General features: G+C 37.4%; 1 protein-coding gene across 2 annotated transcripts; it reads left to right on the top strand.

Annotated features, from left to right (window-relative positions):
• Positions 1 to 299: 299 nt before the first annotated feature.
• LOC137975850 (putative nuclease HARBI1) lies at positions 300 to 3,793 on the top strand. 2 transcript variants are annotated; one of them, XM_068823051.1, is made up of 3 exons: positions 300 to 502; positions 616 to 786; positions 1,288 to 3,793. In XM_068823051.1, exons 1-3 carry the CDS (start codon positions 374 to 376, stop codon positions 1,957 to 1,959), a joined length of 972 nt encoding a protein of 323 aa, XP_068679152.1. In that variant the 5' UTR covers positions 300 to 373; the 3' UTR covers positions 1,960 to 3,793. The 2 variants fall into 2 exon arrangements, with proteins under 2 accessions (XP_068679152.1, XP_068679153.1); XM_068823052.1 differs by lacking the exon at positions 616 to 786 and having other exon boundaries at positions 1,288 to 3,792.
• The last annotated feature ends 10,497 nt before the right edge of the window (positions 3,794 to 14,290 follow it).

Here is a 14,290-nt window from a genome sequence, read left to right as displayed (position 1 = left end):
ATTCGGACGGGATTCTGGACTTCGCTTTTTGGACATGATTCGGGATCACGTTGAGCCTAGCACTTTTGTTTTTTGTTTTTTGTGGATTGACCAGGCGTGCGTTTCTCAAAAGACCCGAAAACTTTTCGGGCCCGTAAACGCACCCGAAAAGCTCCCGAAAACAATTTTAGGTGTTTCTCAAAACGCCCGAGTTTTTCGGGCCCGAAAAAAACGTATCGTTTTCCCGAGATATTTTACGGGTGATTGCGTGCTCCCGAGAAAAGTCCAAAAAGTCTCGGGAAAGTTTAGTGAATAAAAAATGGCTGCCGTTGGAGCACTTTTAACCCCAAATCGTGAGAAAAGAAAATATAGACAAAGAACAGTTTTGACTGGAATGAGAAGATGCGAGGTAATTGAACGTTTTAGATTGTCACCTGAGAGAATTGAGTGGCTTATTTTGAAGTTTGAAGGACAATTGAGGCGCAACACCGGGCGAAATGCTCCGCTAGATCCGGAGATTCAGGTGGGTATTTTCCTTTTTTCTATGATCTAGCCACTGGCACTTTCAACTCCCTCGTTGACAAAGAGGCCCTTTTCGAGTATAGTGGAGGTTTCAAATGTTTATTAACCTATTAGGTCCTGACAGCATTACGTTACTTTGCGAGTGGAAGTTTCTTGAAAGTCGTCGCAGACACCATGGGGATTTCCAAGGCTAGTGCCAGTCGCTGTGTTCACCCCTTTACCCAGTGTTTAAAGAGTATTGCTGGCGAATGGATTATCTTTCCCACATCAAGAGAAGAAGTGAATGTAATTATTGATATTAAGTTTTACCATAGTTCTACAAAAAAAACACTAGCTAACTGTGAAGTAAACTCTGCTTGTACTAGACACGATCATTTGCATGAAAGGGGGAGCGATTTTCATTTCCATTTACACTATATTTCTTGTTTGCAATTTAGCGAAAAGTCCTAAATTCAACTGCTCTTTCCACTCGAGTAGGCATATTCCTAAAAAAACTGGGGTAAAAAACCGCACAACCCGTAAAATTTCGCACAAAAACTAACTTAAATTTACGTCTTTTCCGATGAAGTTATTTTATTTACTGTTTTCTCTGCGGTCCGCATCGAGTGGTCGTCGGTCATGCGAATTGGCATAAAGTATTAATTCTGTGATTCAAATGATTAAAGAGTTTGTTCCAAAAATGTTGATTCATATTCTGATGCCCACGTCTAACAGGCTGTTAATCTCCTCAAGTTTTGAGCCGCAGTTTATTGGGTCCGCCGTTTAAACTACTGTGATCTTTCATAGGAAACTATGACGAAATTTTACTCGATTGGAGCTTTCCCCAAGGTTATGGGGGCGATCGATGGCACGCTCATCCCAATCCGTGCACCGGCAAAAGAGGAACACCTTTATGTTTGTCATAAGAGATTTCATGCCATCAACGTGATGGCAGTCTGTGATGCAGAAATGCGGTTCACAAACATTGTGGCCAAGTGGAATGGCTCAGTCCATGACTCAGCCATCTTCAACGGGAGCGCACTGCAGATTCACATGGAAACGAAACAGCAGGAAGGATGGTTGCTTGGGGACAGAGGATACGCCCTACAGAGCTACCTTATGACCCCCTTAAACCCTGACAAAGTGTCGAGTGCAGCAGAAGAAATGTACCAAAGGAGCCACACGAGAACAAGGAATGTGATAGAACGATCATTTGGCCTCTTGAAACAAAGGTTTCGATGCCTTGATTTCTCTGGAGGGACGATGCAGTTCTCCCCATGCCGCTGTTGCAACATAATTGTTGCGATAGTGGTATTGCATAACATGTGTATCCATGACAACACCCAGCTGCCAGATGGGCTTGATGTTACACAGCTTAATGGCAGTGATGACAGGCCTATGTATTCTGCACAAAACTGTGATGAATCAGGTGTTGCCAAAAGACAAAAACTTATCCAAGAAGTGTTTTCTCAAATGTAAAGGCTAATGCACATTCACTCACTTAAATTATTAATATTTTACAATAAATTTCAACACAACAAACCAGAAATGGACAGTTAAGTATAAAGCTACAATGGGGCAGGTCCTCTGAAAATGGGGGAAAAAAAGGAGGTAACAAAAACTAAAGAAAAAAATTGAGTGAAGTGGAAAATACAAAACTACCATGAACACTTCCTTTCAGATTTCTTATTTAATAATTACCACTTCTGCTTAAACCTACTGGTCAATATATATTATTTAAGCTGGCAACATAATCGTATAATATAATCTTATAACCAGTAATCAGCATTTTGCGAAAAAGTTCCCATGAAGAACGCTCTTCATGGATCCTGCCTTCGACGAACAGGCATAAACACAAAATCACTTACAATCAAAGGTATTTTTCATTCCCATTTTTAAGAACGAATATTTTTTATGGTCAAATATTTATTAATCCCTCCTACTAATTAGTGAATGTTTTAGTGGAGAGAAACCCCTTCTTGTAAGGAGGATTCTTCTATCAACACCAATTAAGAAAGCCACAAAGGTTGCTAGGTTAACTGCTGCTTCATGTATTACTATTAAATAACCAACATTCACTAATTTAGCAGGGAGTTTGAGGGGAATATTGTGTGGTGAGTTGAGGAAAAATCATAGACAAAAGTTAGGGTTAGTCTGTAAAATGAGGGGAGAAATTTACAGAGCAAACTCTCAACTCCAAAGTAGGATTAACAAATGAAACAAACTCTGTATGAAATTAAGAACTTTAATCTCAGAAACAGCCAGATAGTACATGTAGGAAAAACTAACTCAAGTAGGAGGGATTAATAAATATTTGACCATGAAAATTATTCGTTCTTAAAAATGGGAATAATAAAGATAAAAAATCTTTACACTAAAATCGTCGTTCTTGAAAAATATATGGCAAAAACTAAAGAAATCCCATGGAATATGAAACACAGGTTCCACGAGGCAAATCCAAAAATCCCGAAGATAAAGACAAGCTCACCACCATTAGGCTTGTAAATGTTGATAAAACTATGCGATTTTTCATGCAAACTTTCTTTCAGCAAAACAGCTAAGTACAACCAGTTGCAAAAATACTTGAGACAGCCATGTTTACATACTCTCATCTAAACACAGCTCTTGACCAATGAGAGTGCACGTACTATCCTAATTATTTTATAAAAGAATATATTGCACTGCATATGAGCTGCACAAGTTCAAAGGCCATACATCCTTCACCAAACGCTGAATTATTCTGAGGAGAAAAGTAGAAAAAAAAAGTAGAAAATATCACAAAAACAGCTGGAAATTATCAGGAAAACATGATGATTAACTCACAATGATTAGGCTATTTTTTCTTTTCAATCAGAGACTCAATTTCTTTCTTCATGCTATAGTAACTGGTTGCCACCTCAAAGTACTGAAGGAATGTTCAAATAAAATTAATGTTGTGTCGAGTCGTTGTGTTCATTCAGTGTATGTCCCAGTGTACGTTTTGTGTAGCTTGGCCAGAGAATAAATCACCTTTCCAACATCAATGGAAGAATTTAAAGGAAATATTTATATCTGATTACGAGTTAATATTAACAATCCGCCATCACTTCAGAGCACACATCACAGACGAATGAAATTAAAATATGGGGCACAGTACCACGAATGTGGAGGCCTATGTTTGAGGACTCTTTCAGATTGTAATCACACTCAGTGTTAATTCAGGTCACTTGCAGGCATATCCTTACAACAAATGAGCACAACCAAGACACAGTCTGATTGGTCCATGTGCCAAAATGAACATTCCTGACTGGCTATAACAATTGCGTGACACTTCGATGTGAGCATGACAATAGCTGCTTTGCAATAATGACAATAACAACTTTATTTAAGTGTCAATGGATTTACCACAAGAGCATTAAGTGGGACACTAACAATATTAACTCAATCAAATCAAATATTGGTTTTTGTCTAGACTCTTAGCAACAATGGCAAGTTAACCAATCAGACTGCGAGACTAAAAGCAATTGTGGGGAAATGAAGGGGCTTTGTGTTCTATGTGTAAGACACTTTTCTAGCATTGATTTATTTCCAGCACTGAAACTGTCTTTCAGCAAAACAAGTAAGTACAACCAGTTGCAAAAATACTTGAGACAGGTTACAGGAAAATCTCAATCCACCTCGCTTTCCATTTTCCCCTCCCCTCCCATGATGTTAGCAATGCAAGATCATGCTCAATAGGGGAAATGAAGGGGCTTTGTGTTCTATGTGTAAGACACTTTTCTAGCATTGATTTCAATTTCGGAAGGCGGCTGTTTTTTCACTTAGAGTGTTGACTCAACATTTTTGTAACTGTTTGTAGTTGGCAAATTAAGCAATAGACCACAAGTTTCTATAGTTTATAGGCTGATAAACCACGGGGGATGTTGGTACAACACGAGAAGAATTCGTAAATCACGAGCCGCAGGAGAGTCAGATTCACGAATTCTTCGAGTGTTCTTCCAACATCCCAAGTGGTTTTCAAGCCTATAAACCATAGAACGTGTGTTCTATTGCTTTTAGATAATAATTCAGAAGATGCACGATTTTTCCATGACTTTACTGGCATAATAAAAAAATAGCTGATTGACCAATCAGAGAGCGTGCAATGATTTTGATTTTGATTTTGGTTATTATATAAATGCTTTTGTTGCACAACCTGACACAAGCATTATCAATTATTAATCAGTGTTCTCCTTTTCAAACGTGTGGTAACTGGAAAATTTTACTGCCTGCAAACGTTTTTTCAACTCCCTAGAAATAGACTTTGTTTGGTATTTTTAGCTGCTCAAGAGCTGAATTTGAGAGACACTTTGCTAGCACTGATTTCAAGTCCGGAAGAAGGATAACTATTACTGGCATGATAATCTTCTCCATTCTTACTACTTCTCAAAGGCCAACAAATGCTATAACGTAATCTTTGATGCTTATCTTAATTAAATCATTGTTTACTAACGTGCTATTATACTAATGCTCCAAAGTACTTTTCATGAATTGCACTAACAAACGTTTCAAAATATAATATAATTCACTCCAGCATACCTCAAGATAATTATCACAGGAAATAAGGTTGATTTAAATTTATTTACTTGTACCAAAATAAACACCGCGGTAAAACGCACTGCGCATGAGTACAAATTTAAGCTTCCGGTCCATACGCATTTCCGGTTACGTATCTAAATCCAATGTAAACGAGATAAAATTCCGTACTGCGAAGTTTGAAAACAAAAAGTAAGAGTTAGCATAAGAAAGTGGGAGAAAGGTTTGTCTCGTTGAAAAGTTTATTTTTCATTTAAGTTTCAAGCGCTTGCACCAAGGGGTTTGGTGTTTGCACCAGCAACGAAATATGAGAGAATTTCGGGCGCGTTCGCGCTCGACAAGAGCAATTTTTTTTCGTAGTTCTCCTTGTTGCGTTGGTTTGGTTGTGCGGCTCACCCGCAAAAAAGTGTGGGAAAACAACAAAAGCAGCCGTAAATGAGCCGGCAAAAATATTTTTTGTCAGAAGATTTAGCCAGAGCTGCCGAACTCCAAGTGGGTTCAATCAACAGTTTGCCGTCTCCATTGGGACGAAATACGGAGGAGCAACAACAGGTGCTTGGTTCTTTCTTCAAAAGGTACTTATAAAATTATCTCGTACTATTTTGGAGTGTCATTTGCATTTAATGTACCTCACATTTTTATTTTACTCTTCTTGAATACAGTACAGTGCGGACAATTACTTCACTAAAATTCATTGTTGGGGTGCAGGTAGCAAAATGCTACCTCAGGCGGTTCAGTCTAAAATTGGTATATTTTGGAAAGAAAAAAGGAAGTCACGGAAGCTGGGAAATATTATTTTAAAAAATTAATTGCCAAACGAATTTAAGGAAAAATAATAACTTTATAGACTGCAAAACAAGCACTTTATGCCACTTGACAAACTAATTTTTTTTTAAGACCAAACCCATAAAATTGTACCAATAATTTTGTCAAAAATTTTGTCAAAAATTAATGCCATTTTCACAAGTGGCTATTGAAATTCAGTAGAACTCCAATGTTGTCTCCACATTGAGGATTCAGGTAGAGGGGTGTCCAGGAATCCTATGACACCGATGTTTTGAAAAATTTCACTAAAAATGAACCTACTCCATTTTTCATTTAGTGGCGGGAGATGCTTTTTGGACATCCAATTTTCAGTCTCTGGATACAAAGAAACTCACCACTAATATGTCTGTTTTTTATCATTTTTTTTTTAGATCTTGCAATTTACTCGCTCACCAATTTTAAGACTACACAAGAACTTGAAAGCAGCAACACAGCAGTGGTGAAGGTCTCCAAAAAGTTCACAACCATTTCCAATTGCTGTTCCAAAGACTTAAATTTCTACTAGCAGGGAGGATTTTACTGTAAAAAAAAATTACTACAGCTAGTAACACACTTTCATCACATTGTAGTGGGTTAATGTGACAACAACAAGGACAATCAACCAAGAATAATTATTGATTTTATCTTCCAGCAATAAAAAGGAATTATTATTTTTAATTGCTGGAAGATAAAAAAACAGCAGGAGGATATAAAAGGAGGATATCAAATAATGTATCTTGAAAGATAAGAAAACTTGTTGAAGCGGATTCAGTGCCATCCTACAAAACTTTTCAGAAATTTCAACTTGGCCTAATAAATACTTCCAGTACAATAAATTATTGAACCTCTCTTTGTGGACTCGGGTAGCATCTCAGCTGCTTCAATAAATTTTTAATCTGCCCTTCCATCAGATTTAACTTTTAAAAAAACTCATAACTTCATATTTCTGTAGTAATAATTCTTCAAGCATGTTGAACAAGAGCATACTAACCTACATTTGAAAGGGGCATAATCCCACAATGCATTTTTCTGGATATGACTTTACAGAAATAATTCCTGTTACCTTTCCATATGGACAAAATACTTTAACTAATAATAATATTTTAGATATAACAAGTGTGCTGAATTTTTAGCGATTGCTTTTAATAATACTAATCTTTCCTACCATTCCCAAGGATGAATAAATTCAGTTGAATACAGTAAGTGGTCACTGGTGAAGTAAACAAACTGCCCCAAGGGGACTCCCTTACAAAAATGACAGGAGTTTTTGTTGTACCTTTTTGGGGCAAAATTTGTGGATTTGTAGTGCATGCAATGCTATGATCAATATCTGGAACTGTACTTAGCAGAATTTGGTACGCCAGCAAATAACTTTTACTTCTGAATTATAAAATGCCAGTCATTTGTCACTTTAGAACTGATTCCTTTGTAGGGGTTAAGATTTCGTTCGGCTACGTCCACTAAACAAGAGTCTGTTACCTTCAAGGGTTGTTTTAAAAAAATTTCCAAGTACCCTGTCATTTTCATAGGGAAGACCCCTCCTGAACAAATTGCATCCTTATGTTTGGGTTCCCATTGATTTAATGATAAAAGCAACATTGTTCTAAAATAATATTTAAATACCATTATAGTCTTTTTAACCTAACTTTTTTGCACAGTTTACTCCTTGAGCCACCAGCTTCAACTTTGATACTTTTGAGCAGTTATAGTAATGGTGGAGGTTATTTGGTTCAACTAAAGAATAAGAAAATCAAAGTAATAATAGCACTAATGAGCTGTACAGCTGAGGTCTGTCAAATTTCCATCTGAGTAACCTGACAGCTCTTACAGTACTTCTCAATGTAAAGAAAAGGAATCTTGTGGACTTGAACAGTCCCAAACAGAAATGCTGTGTATTCCAAATATGGTCACATGAACTCTTCAAGGTTTGCCTGCTTCCAGGGGCCGGTTCCTGAAAGGTGTAATAACTCTATTACAGGGATAAATGTGCCTGGAATAAGGAACATTTATCCCTGGAATAGAATAATTACATCTTTCAGGAACCCGGGCCAGAACTTCAAATCCATGAATAGTTTGAATATTTTTCCTGGGCTCCTTTAAATTGTGTACACTTTTTAATGGTTTGCCTTTAAACGTAACATTCACAATCTAATGCAAATACAACTGAGGCTGACAAGACAACAATATCCTTTATTTAAACACAACCAATATTAAAGAAATAATACATGCTTGTGGGGTTGTGTGCTAACTATAATCAAGATGCACTACAGGAAATAAAAACTTAAAACTAACTATGTAAGAGACATAGGATATGAAGTAGAAATTAATTACTATCCAAAGATCATATTGTAAATATTATAACAGGTTGATTGACAAGTCCTTTGCTCAAAATGGTAGAGCATAAAATTATTTGAAGTCCAGCAGGACCCAAGACGAGAAGTTATAATAAAAGCTTTAAACTTTTTTCTAAAATATTTTACTGCTATCAAACCCAATGAGACCTTATGCATGGGATTGGTCACTGTTTCTAGCTGCAGCTCCAAATCACGTAAGATATTAATAAATTTTGTCATCTAAGAAAAGAACAATATGTGGGGTGTAACCAAAAACGTCCATGGTAATAATGTAATTCTTCATTTCAGGAACAACTATCCACTGTCAACCATCACATGACTCAAAACAGATTAACTTGATCCGACAACACATGACAGTCCCCTAAAACCAAATTACATCATTAATGCTTCCACAAAACAATAGTCTAATAAAAAAATGATTTGTTACACGCAAAGAGTCACGAATCTGAAGCTATAGATATCTATATATAGCTCTAGTAATGTACCCACACTTCAGTTCTTCCAAACATTATTTTAACTAAAACATGGATTGTGGCCGGGTCAAAAACGTGCCTTAAACACAAATTAAGTGCAAATCCATAACTTGGTAACTATTTTAACGGACAAAATAATGAAATTGACGTCGACATGGATCGGTGAGTTGTGACCCCGGGGTTGTGACTGCTAAGAAGTATAATAACTTAAAGATATATATTAACAAGAAAAGAGAATATAATAACCTTAAAAGCAGCTATTTAAAATATTTGATGTTAGGGTTACGTTCCCAATGACACAGTCACACTCAAAATCAAATTTACATCTGATCGAATCATTGATCATTCATGTTATGTAGAGGTGCCGATCGTAAGGAGTAACGCAGAAAAAAATAACCTTCACGTTGCACAATATTGCCATTTCCCTGCCACAAGCCAATTCACACATGAACGGAAACCTTGGGAATCCTTCTTTCTGCACATTACAGTAACGTTTTGTACCCGATGGCAACTAACTTTCTACATTAAAAATTGCGTAAAAAACTTGCCTGTTTCGCAGCTCTTTTCCCACGAAATAAAATTTTCCAGGAGCAAGTTTTCCGAGTATAGTTGGATTGGACTTGCAAACGTTTTACACAACATAGACGTTCTCAAAGAATACATTCCATTTGAAACTGGCGTTCAAACTAGCCTTGATCGCTCTAAAAAGAACGTAAACCAACAAGGTACCGATTCTCAAACGGCAGCCATAGTGCGCGACTTTCACCAGTGAATCAAACCGGAAATGCGGAAGTTCACGCATGCGCAAACGTTTTGCCGCGGTGTTACCAAAATACAGCATACCAACGTAACAATTCAGCCGGAACAAACGGTGACGCGGCCTCCGCATAAATTCCCGCCAAATTCAGAGCCACCAAACCAATTGAACAAGAAAGGCAAACCAATAAAGAAAGAAAATGATTTTCATTGCGTTAATAAACTCTCTCATCAACAATTTAATAGCAAGGTAAACATCTTTATTTAAATAAAAAAATATAGACAGAGAACTTACTTGTAGCACAGCAGCCTACTCCGCAGTTAAAATCAATCCATGTTGGGCGACTGCAAAGGCCTCTATTTCATTCACTGTAAGCTTAAGCTTAAGTTAATCCACTTTCATTTTTCTTGATTAGCACTCCATGTTAAAGTCAACAATGACTTAGCAGTAATGTTTTACAAGAAGAAAGAAGAAACATGACCACAAGAGTGACAAAACAAGATCAAACTAGCCTACCTGTCCGCTTCGATACCTTACCTGCCCGCACTCACTGCAACCTTTCGTTGAAAAAAACTAAACATTTATATATGTTATAAGGTTAAAGAAACCTCATCGCAAACGTACGACTTGGTGCATTTTGACGTACATTATCAGGTTTGAATAGCAAATGCAAGTGATATAGATAAATTCTCGAAAGACAAGAAAAATGTGCTCAAACCATGTATCAACGGCGGGTCAACGTTGCAAGATACTTCGATTTCAAGATTGCCGTCACACTCAAGACAAGCTTGTATTATGGAATTTCCAGTATTGTATAAACTAACCACAAACTAGAGTTATTTAACAGGTGAACAATAAAAAACAATGGAAAGAGGGCATCAATGCCACTGTTCCACTTGTCCCTCCAACAAATCGATCTTGATTCTCGAACCACCTGTCCACGCAGACGCAGACGCAGAAGGTTATTCCCGAAAAAACCTACCCGAAAATATCGGGCTACGTTCGGGTGTTTTGAGAAACACTTTTCGCAACCCGAAAAACACGCCCGAAAAACTCCCCGAAAACTTTACGGGCCCGAAAAGTTTTCGGGTCTTTTGAGAAACGCACGCCTGGACCGGTTTTTGGCTTAGGGGTCGATTAATCCCTCCCTCTTAGGATCGAAAGTAGGACGGGGGACCCCAAACAGAGTTTTTTTTTCCCTTAATGCGTATTTTACGAATACGCATGCGTTCTGTACTAATGTGCTTACCACGCTTACCACATGTAGAAGAGCAAAAAAAAAAAAAAAAAAAAAACAATTCAGAATTATCATGAGTCTACCCTTTTTTTTATTACACTATTGGAGAAGCTACGAGTATAGTCAAGGGTTTAATCAAGAATGGCTTAGGGATCGATTAATCTCTCCCTGTTTGGATCGAAAGTGGGACGGGGGACCCCAAATAGAGTTTTTTTTCTTAAGACGTATCTTATGAATACGCATGTGTTCTCTACTAATGTGCTTACCACATGTAGAAGAACAAAAACATCAATTCAGAACTATAGACTACCCTTTTTTTAGTTACACTATTGGAAAAGCTACGAGTAGTCAAGAGGTTAATCTCTCCCTCTTTGGATCGAAAGTTGGACGGGGGACCCCAAACAGAGTTTTTTTCCCCTTAATACGTATTTTATGAATACGCATGCGGTCTGTACTAATGTGCTTACCACATGCAGAAGAGCAACAAAATTAATTGAGAACTCTAGACTATCCTTTTTCCTTTTTAAGACACTATTGTGATAAGTTTTGGTCTTCTACGCATTAAGGGAAAAAAAAAAGAAACTGTCTTTGGGGTTCCCCGTCCTACTCTCGATCCAAAGAGGGAGAGGTTAATCGACCCCTATAAACCCATGCTTGATTAACCCCTTGACTACTCGTAGCTTCTCCAATAGTGTAATAAAAAAAAAAGGATAGTCTATAGTTCTGAATTGATTTTTTTCGCTCTTCTACATGTGGTAAGCGTGATAAGCACATTAGTACAGAACGCATGCGTATTCGTAAAATACGCATTGAGGGAAAAAAAAAATCTCCCGTCCTACTTTCCATCCAAAGAGGGAGAGATTAATCGACTCCTAAGCCATGCTGGATTAACCCCTTGACTACTCGTAGCTTCTCCAATAGTGTAAAAAAAAAAAAAGGGAAAGTCTATAGTTCTGAATTGATTTTTTTGCTCTTCTACATGTGGTAAGCGTGGTAAGCACATTAGTACAGAACGCATGCGCATTCGTAAAATACGGTCCTTCAGTGTCCGAACAGCGTCTTGCTCCAGCTGTTTCCAGACTCAGTCTATACGAGCACTGGTTCATCAGAGGTGTTACCACTTTTGTTAGATGCAGTCGATCCTGAAAAGCTGCTTACTGTTCAGTTTTTGCGTGGCGGCCGTGTTTGCTTGACCTCTTTTCTGGAATTGTGGGACGTATCTTTTTCTGTTTTTCCGGTGACCCTCCTGGGGACTGATACTTGACGTTCTGTCATAATCCAGGGTAAGCCGGTTTTCCTCCTTTTATTGGTTTCTTGTGTTGTGTATCTTTGCCTCTGTTCTTGTTTTCCGTCGCTTCCAGTTTCTCTCTTTCTTTCTCGGCTTTCCTTTTTTTTTTGCTTGGGTAGTCTTTTGTCGGCTGTTTTTTGGGGTTTGTCTTCGTAATATTCATCGTTTACTTGAGCTCTGTAGTAAAGGATTTAAAGCTATATAGTGTTAACTTTAATTGTAAGTTATTTTAGTATTAAGAGAGGTATCTTTCGTGTTGAAAGATATCTTTTCTTGAATTTAATTTAAGGTATTTGTTCTCCGTCATCAATTTATTAGTAGCTTGATGCATTTCATGATACTGTAGTTGTAATTCTATAAGAACTTATTCTTCAAGTGAATTGCTTTTGTAGTAGTAAGGAAACTTTGTTTAAGGTATATAAAAAAGTGTCTTTCGAGTTGAAAGATACTTTTTCTTCAATTTAGTTTATAGTATTTATTCTTTGTGTTTTATCTATCAGTAGTTGGACTTATTTCAGTATACTGTAGTTGTATTTCTGAGCACTTATTCTCCGACTGAATCTTATTATTGTAGTAGTAAGGAAATTAAGTTAAAGTATATTAGAGAAGTATCTTTTAAATTACAAGATATTTTTTTCTTGAAGTAAGCTTGAAGAATTTATTCTGGTAATCAAATATTGTAGAAGTTGATACGTTAACAGATTTAAAATATAAAAGGAGAAATAAATATTGTCGTAGTTGATAATTGGCGACACTTAAAAAGGTAATGATCTACTTATGCCAAAAAGGCAAAAACAAATGTCACCGTGCTCGTTTTCGAGATCACGAGGTGCACTTTTAGAAGCTTGCGTTATTTTAAGACGATCTTAGCTTACAACTGTCAGCGATTAAAAAGCTAAATTAGTGAAATTTGGATCAGGTAAAGGTACTCAATTCAACGTAACTAATATACCTAAATAAACCTTTGCAGCTGATGTCTTTTTCTGAGGTGAAATAGACCTTGAAAAACGATACATACTAGTCTAAGAAAGAAAACTTCGGTCGCACGAGAGCATAAAAGGCGAAATATTTGTAACTTCTCACGTACAGTTTTTTTTGTTTTTTGTTAAAATGGACAAAATCAGGAAAGGAAGTGATCTACGGGAAGAAAAGTAGGGGTCACCGAGCATTCAAGAGAGTAAAATCTGTTCGCACTGTAACGTCATTGCGTGACATTTCCGGGAAGACCTGGGTCCACAGCTATCCCATGATGTCACAAGCGACCCTTTGCCCAGCGAGGATCAAACACTGGCTCGATGCCGTGTTTGTTTACCTACGTGGTCTGCGATACATGACGTGTGCGTGACATGCGCGAAAAAATGCGCAGTAGCAATGGGCGCGAACATCCTTAAGGAGGCTGGAAAGGGTTTTTAGCTGCGTGCATGCGCGTAAACCTACACACACCATAACTAAATGAATGAATCAAATTTCTATCAAAAGTAGCCCTTGCAACACACCGGAAGTGAAAATACGGCGTAAAAATTGCGCTAACCGGAAATAAAGCCTGCGGAAAAAAAATTGTCTTTATCGCGAAATTTTGCGTGGTGATCTATCTTGATTTTTTGAATTTACGTATCATTCACGATGACACTTCAAATATAAACTTTTCGGGAAAAGTTATTTAATACAATTTTCTGTAAACAATAATATGCTCTTTTTCGATATATTCTACTAGATGATGTAATTCTGTAATTCTACTAGATAACTTTTTGTCATACTCTCTAACAAGTTAAAGAATTTTGGGAGATTTCCAACAAAGAAATACAAACGGTAGTTCACCGACTTAGTTTTTCCGATAATTAAAAAAAAAACTGAAATTCAGAGGGCCTTTTTGTGGAAATGGTGTGTTGGCATGATAACCGATTTGACGTCATAAGAGCCCTTAAAGTTTGCGTACACTATGAAACATCCTTCTTTGGTATCTTTCATCGTTTCACAAACACTATAGCAAACACGATAGGAACGAAAAACCCTTTCGAGCCTCCTTAACTTGTCTTGTCACTACCACCTTTATATTGCTAAGTATCTTTCCTTCATTAGAGATGAGTGGGTTAAAAATCTGGGAAACATTACTGTCCTGGCATGTGAAATGTAATTTTTCCAGTTACCGTCCGCTCAAAAACGTCGCGAATCAAATTTCTATCAAAAGTAGCCCGCGCAACACACCGGAAGTGAAAATACGGCGTAAAAATCGCGCGATTCGCGCGATTTAACTCTAACTCCCTATTATGAGGGCCACGCACGCGCATTACATATAGCCTTAAACTCCCGACACCGCGGCAAAATGAGTGCGCATGCTCCGCT

Source organism: Montipora foliosa, chromosome 11, assembly GCF_036669935.1.
Source record: "Montipora foliosa isolate CH-2021 chromosome 11, ASM3666993v2, whole genome shotgun sequence".
In the NCBI taxonomy this organism is placed as follows: Eukaryota; Metazoa; Cnidaria; class Anthozoa; order Scleractinia; family Acroporidae; genus Montipora; species Montipora foliosa.
Note: the sequence above shows the minus strand (reverse complement) of the source record. Positions and strands in the feature narration are given on the sequence as shown.